The sequence below is a fragment of the Lolium rigidum genome, chromosome 1, assembly GCF_022539505.1.
Source record: "Lolium rigidum isolate FL_2022 chromosome 1, APGP_CSIRO_Lrig_0.1, whole genome shotgun sequence".
Taxonomy (NCBI): Eukaryota; Viridiplantae; Streptophyta; class Magnoliopsida; order Poales; family Poaceae; genus Lolium; species Lolium rigidum.
The window spans coordinates 287,959,505-287,966,632 of NC_061508.1; the positions used below are offsets into that span (position 1 = coordinate 287,959,505).

General features: G+C 45.7%; 1 protein-coding gene across 1 annotated transcript; it reads left to right on the top strand.

Moving 5' to 3' along the window:
• The first annotated feature begins 6,217 nt into the window (after positions 1-6,217).
• LOC124683868 (pollen allergen Lol p 2-A-like) lies at positions 6,218-6,577 on the top strand. Its single transcript, XM_047218300.1, has one exon. It carries the CDS (start codon positions 6,218-6,220, stop codon positions 6,575-6,577), a length of 360 nt encoding a protein of 119 aa, XP_047074256.1.
• The last annotated feature ends 551 nt before the right edge of the window (positions 6,578-7,128 follow it).

Consider the following 7,128-nt stretch of genomic DNA (forward strand, 5'->3'; position numbering starts at 1 on the left):
AAATTTGATACATGTAACATGCTTTGACACAACAAATACGGTTTAGCTCAGATTAAGTAGTGGAAGGAAATTCATCATCTGGGTGCTCACAGAACAACTGCAATTATAAATTCTGGTGCTCACACAACAACTGCAATCATAAACCGCAGCAAAGACCATGGTTCACACATGTTGTCAAGCAGCAATCTTGCAAAAGGCACATGCATGCATATCTACAATCTACAAACCATTAAGGCTGTACAACATTAAACAGCACAGCTAACTGCAGAATAGTGCCGAATTCCAACATTGGCAACCAGCCAACCATAGTATTTACTGTGAGCTGATTTCACATGATCACATAAGCATCAAAAAAATGAGCAGGATATTTCAGAACTGACCTAAGGTGTTAACTTGGCAGCATCTTGCTGAAACTGTGCCTTCCCAAATAAACATGCTCTACCTTCAACTTCCCAAAAGCTCTCTTAATAATACGTCCCTGTGAAAAATACGCATGTATTATTGCATGGCTGCATGTAATTTCAGTGATGTCATGAAATTGTGATTGAAGAAAGAACAGTGGTGCTTTGGTTGCATGTTGGTGGTACTGCCGCCAGGGCTTTTGTTTCCAGGTTTTACTTTTTTTATGTTATAAACGAGTTGAAACACGTGCACTCCTAGAGCGAGGTAAATATCATTTTTAGTTTCCATTATTAAGAAGCAAAAGAATGTCACTGCTACCGATGGTGAGAGATCCGGTGCCGCACTAATAATACAATAGGATACATGAAGGAACTTATTTTCCAGTTGAGACATAAATACTAACATTTTACTGCTGCTAATTGCTGCTCTAAATGATCTAACCCACAATATCTAAAACTGAACCTGCAGCAATACCAAGTGTCGGGTGTCAGGACTAAGATGCACCATGATGAAATACCACATATATCTCATTGGGAATCATCAGGTATTGTATCGTCTTGTATTATTCTTTCTTTCTCAGGATTTGTTTGCCTGTATATTTAATAATACAACGGTAATTTTACAAAACCAACACCTATCAACTTGTAACCAAACCAACCAAGGAGATAGAATATGCAAAGAAAACGTGGAAACACAAAGGCAAATAATCCAGGGATGAGAAACTACAGCCAGATCATAGGCACACATTATAAAGTACTAGTGGTGTCTATAACTAAGCTTTGTTGCTTTAGAAGGCAAATAATCTTGACCTTGCCCATTTTCCCTTTCATACTACAGCTAAGCTTTGTTGCTTTAGAAGCCTAATGACAGTAAATCTATGTGTGGTGTCTATAACGGGGGACGAGTTATGTTGTCTTCTTTTTAGTTCTTTTGCTTTAAAATTAAAGTAGCTATCACTCAAGAATTGTTCTGAGATAATCTGCTTGAAGCTACCTGAGGGTGTTTGAGTGACAGAAGTTGTAAGTGGTAAAGAGAAAATCTCCAAATCTCTCCATGTTTACTTCAATGGTAAACGCCACATACATGTCTCACTTGGGCGTGCGCTCTACCTTTTTTTTTTAGGCCTGCGCTCTACTTCCCTGTTTATCTGGTTTTTGGATTGCTAATCAAGCGCACCGCTCGATAGGCCTGCGCTCTACTTGATTGTGGTTTTGGGCGGAGACTTGCCTCAAACAGTTTCTGATTTATTCATGGTAGAATAAAGCCTAAAGAACAGCCAACGAGCTACATATATAAAAGAGCAAAACTAAAATTACAGTTTTTTGCTATTTTGTTCGAGGTACTGACCGAGTCAATTTATCATGCCAGATAGTACTATTCCTATTCTTGAGAAACCAGCAGCTTCTTGCTTGCCACTGCCAAGATTTGGAACTCGGAGATACAGAGGCCACATCCCTAATATCGGCTAGCAGCTTGCTGCAAAGTGGAAGAAACATAAGTAAACAAGGACAGGAGCAGAGAAAACCTGGCCTAAACAGAAAAGTAACATCAGGCACCTCTTAGGATAATTACCATCCTTATTGTGGAAGCCCATCTGATCAGCCTGCAATAACACAATAAGTTTCAGCTGATATTCTCTAGGACTATACATTGTACTGATCACAAATAAAGAGTCAACATGAAGAGCGAAGGAGTGGAGCAACAAATCACCCTGTTCCCAAGTAGCGGGATCTCTTTAGTACAGGAAAAGAAGAATAAACGAATCCGCACAACCACCTACTCCACCCATCAGTCTTTCCTATGTTGCTCATGTGCTGCCTTTCAGCCCTCATATATGCTTGTCAGATTCCCAAGTCCTGGGTCGGTGTCAACAAAAAACTCGTCGTTACCCACAAATTATGCATGCAAGCCAGAAGCCAAGTTTGAAGGGGAAAAATTAGTAAAACTGTCTACTGGGCATTAAGACCAAATCAAACACAGCAAGATGCAAGTTTACAAAGGAAAATCAAATTGGCATGCTGAAAAATACTGGGAGAACAGAGAGTACTCGCCTGCTGCCGATCTGAGGAGGATCTGCCGTTGTTGGTCGCCTGTGGTCGTCCATCGCAGCAACCCACGCGCGGCCGTCGTCGGAGGGACTCCCTGCGAGCCGTTCGTCGCTCGCCGCGAGTTGCCGCGGGTGGAGATCACGGGTGGGTGGAGAGAGATCTTGCGGCCACTACACCACCCGGAACCTAGAAAAACCCAACAAACGATAAAAAAAAATGTTAGATCCATGCCGTCTCTGCGTTAGAAAATCGGGAGAAGATGGAGAGAGATCTGGGGCGGGGGCGGAAGCACGGCTCCTCCTCGGCATATGGATGGATTGGGGCCCGTCGGCGCGTCGAAGAAGAAGATCTGGCGGCCCCGTGAACGGTTCCCCCGCAGGACACGCGTGGTTTCTCTACTCGCGACGAGCGGTGGCGGGCGGCGCCGTATGAGGGCCGGAAGAAAGGGGTAGGGTTTGGTGGTTCCACGAGGTGGGGTAGAGAGAGGAGGGAGGTGTCTTGCCGGGGAGATAGTCGGCGAGGCAGGTAGTGGCTGGAGTTGGCCGGAATCTAGGCCGGCAACGGAGGTGGAGTACAGGGGAGAAGGGAGGCGGCGCTGTGAGGGGTGAGGGTTAGATTTGTTCTGGGAGGGGCTCCACATTTCGTCTCCCCGCTCAAAGCAGATCTCACGCCGCTCGGCCCTTTTTCAGATTCGTTTCGCGCTTCCGCCAAAATCCAACGCGGGACAACACACGCGAGATGAAATTTCGGCCGTTGGATGAACGTCATGTGGACGGCTGAGATCTGCTTTGCTGGTGTGATCCGTGGATAGTCTGTTTTGTTTAGCTTATGACGTTTTGCCTTTAGCAGACCACGACGTTATTGAGCCAAAATGTCGTTATTTTCTATGGTTTTGCCCCCCCCCTCCCCCCCGAGTGTCCAACGACGGTCAAAGCTAGGAACGTCATAAAGCTATGACATTTTGATTTCCAGTCATAAAAAAAACGTCATATTATGGCAGATTTCTTGTAGTGACATCGATTGAAGAGCGGACCTCTAAGACTTTCCAATATTCTAGCTCCCAAAAAATAGATTTCTTCTTCCACATGGGCGCGTGTCCGGCAGCGTCATTCGGAACAGACCGTCCGCCAGGACCCTTTCCAAATATTACATCTAGATCCTTGACCATACCAAATATATCAACACCATCACGATGGTGAGGCTTCCTCCGGTGATCAGCCTCACCGTTGTAATGCTTGCCTTTCTTTCTTACGGGATGGGTAATCCTAAGAAATCGACGATGCCCTGTGTACACGACCTTCCGACCTTTTTCCAAATAATCACCTTCGAGCTCATGTAAACGGTGTGTGCATGCATTGTATCCCTTGTTTGACTGTCCCGAAATGTTACCAAGAGCAGGCCAGTCATTGATGGTTACGAAAAGCATCGCTCTTAGGTCAAATTCCTCCTCGCTTGTGCTCGTCCCACACACGTACACCTGCTAGGGACCATAGCCGTAGAAGTTCTTCGACTAATGGCTTCGGTACACATCAATGTCGTTCCCGGGTTGCTTCGGGCCTTGTATGAGCACTGGCATCATAATGAACTTCCGCTTCATGCACAACCAAGGAGGAAGGTTATATATACAAAGAGTCACAGGCCAGGTGCTATGGCTGCAGCTCTGCTCTCCAAAAGGATTCATGCCATCTATACTTAGACCAAACCTTAAGTTCCTTGCATCCTGTGCAAAGTTTGGGAACTCTCTATCGATTTTTCTCCATTGGGATCCATCAGCAGGGTGCCTCAACATCACGTCTTTCTTACGGTCTTCTTTGTGCCATCGCAACAACCTAGCATGCTCTTTATTTCTGAACAAGCGTTTCAGCCGTGGTATTATAGGAGCATACCACATAACCTTGGCAGGAACCCTCTTCCCGGGGCGCTCGCCCTCAACATCACCAGGGTCATCTCGTCCGATCTTATACCGCAATGCAAGTGCACACCGGACATGCATCCAAATTCTCGTACTCACCGCGGTAGAGGATGCGGTCATTAATGCATGCATGTATCTTTTGCACATCTAATCCTAGAGGGCAGACAATCTTCTTCGCTTCGTACGTATCGGCGGGCAATTCGTTACCCCTTGGAAGCTTCCTCTTAATTATTGTCAGCAACTTTCCAAATCCTGAGTCAGTGACACCGTTCTCTGCCTTCCATTGCAACAATTCCAGTGTGCTGCCTAGCTTTTTATGGCCATCTTCGCAAGTTGGGTATAATAATTTGTTGTGATCTTCTATCATCTTGTCGAAGGCCAACCTTTCCTTTTCAGTTTCACATTCTCTCCTTGCATCAGCAATGGCCCGACCAAGATCATCATCAGCAGGCTCATCTGGTGCCTCTTGATCTTCTACTTCATTGTCTTCATTGCCTTCTGCAGTATTATCGTATTCAGGGAAATTGGGATAACCGTCATCATCCTCTTCCTCTTCTTCATTGTCTTCCATCATAACCCCTCTTTCTCCGTGCTTGGTCCAACAATAGTAACTGGGCATGAAACCGTATCGCAGAAGGTGGCTGTGAATGAGACTCGAGTGAGCGTAATTTACGGTATTCTTGCAGTTGACACATGGACAATACATGAAGCCACCATGTTTGTTTGCCTCCGCCACGGCCATAAAATTATCCAGGCCCGAAGTGAACTCGTCAAACCGTCGGTCAATGTACATCCATTGCCGATTCATCTGCATGATATAATTTAGCTGATCAAAACCATTACAGAACATCACGATGTATATATACACATGCATTTTATCAATTACAAATGAAAAGGATAAAGTTGTTAACCTCGATGAAGAAGAAAAAAACAAGTTAAGTGTGGCTTGATTTGTGTAAACTCAAGTGGCAAATCCTCTTAAGCATTTCATCAAACACCTCTTGTGCATGTGAAGAAGAGAGGAGAGCAATACACCTCTCTTGTGAAGAAAGTGAAAAAATGGCCAAGTGTGGCTCACACTTGGGCAGGACAAGGTAATATAGCCAGATTGGGGGGCCTTTGGACCCGGTTTGTATTACAAACCGGGACTAAAGGCTTCCCACGGCTAACACGGCCTGCCGCGCCCTGCCGTGGACCCTTTAGTCCCGGTTTGTAATACAAACCGGGTCCAAAGGCCACTACCGGACAAGCTCTGAGCTAGTGGGGTCGCCCTGGGCAAAACGAACCGGGACCAATGCCCACATTAGTCCCGGTTTGGTTCTGCACTGGGACATTTGCTTGGGACCAAAGGCCTCTTCTCCACTAGTGTGGACAAGATACAACATAACCTAGGTGCATTATTAAATTTTTTTTTTTTGAAACTTGAAAGTTCGACATAAAAAAATTAGATCCAGCCGCAACTAAAGGAAGATCGTAATTTCTGTTGTTTCCTCTAGTGGTTATGATGATTCTTGTCGTCATTGTGATTTCTTTTCGAATTGTACGGGAAGAGAGAACGTACACTCACAAGTCCGTATGATCACTGTCCTTTGTATTGACTATTTTCGCCAAAGCCATGCAAGAGACCGAGCTTGTGAGTGCATGTCTAAGCGCGTCTCTTTCTCCGTGGCCATGCTCTGTTCCCTTCCGGGAAGCCCGGCCGGTACGTAGCCAGGAGCCCTCCGCGACGTTGCCGGAGTGCCGCCCATCCGGACATAAATACCCCATGTATGAATCATCCTTCCATCAGCAGTTGAGAATCCAGAGGAGCAGTAGCAGCACAGACACACACAAGAAACCAACCAACATATCCTGAATGGCTTCCTCAAGCAGGATGCTGGCCGCGGCGGTGTTGGCGGTGCTGTTCGTGGGCGCGTGGTGCGCGGCCCCCGTGGAGTTTACGGTGGAGAAGGGGTCGGACGAGAAGAACCTTGCTCTGTCGATCAAGTACAACAAGGAGGGCGACTCCATGGCGGAGGTGGAGCTCAAGGAGCACGGGTCCAACGAGTGGCTTGCCCTGAAGAAGAACGGCGATGTGTGGGAGATCAAGAGCGACAAGCCTCTCAAGGGTCCATTCAACTTCCGCTTTGTGTCCGAGAAGGGTATGAGGAACGTGTTCGACGATGTGGTTCCGGCGGACTTCAAGGTCGGCACCACCTACAAGCCCGAGGAGTAGAGCGATCCGCCATGGATCATCGGTCATCATCCAAAGTTTTGATTTTCCATGTATCTCGTTCGCCGAGATCGTACCGTGAATAAGTTGTCGAGGATTTTATTTGCGCTGAGGTGGTTTGTCATGAGTCATTTCCCGGGAGGGGATGCTGATTTGTTGAGTCATTTATTATTTTACAGAACTATCTTGGTGGCCCTCGCAAATGCGAGGGCATCATCTTTGAAATGTTGAAAATAATTTAAAAATATATTTGTAGTTTACGTATTGTGCTCTGAAGTATTACCAAAAGCGTCCTAAGTGCTATCCTAATCAATGTGAGGGGAACATTTTAATCATCTCACTGTAGGGAGATCATTTATTATACTCTTAATTTAGAGAGGGGTGTGAGGATTATGTTATCCAAAAGGACACAGTATTATGAACCAAGTGTCTCTATTTTTTATTGCATTACCACAATATGCTGAATTAAAGTTTCGACAATGAGCCGGACGATATTTCTTATGTGACATTGTGACCTTATATGAGTATGTACTCTCAACATTCAATTTGTGGCA

Bases quoted from the DNA above. Each gene is read 5' to 3' on its own strand.
- LOC124683868 (XM_047218300.1), top strand. From the start codon at position 6,218: ATGGCTTCCTCAAGCAGGATGCTGGCCGCGGCGGTGTTGGCGGTGCTG.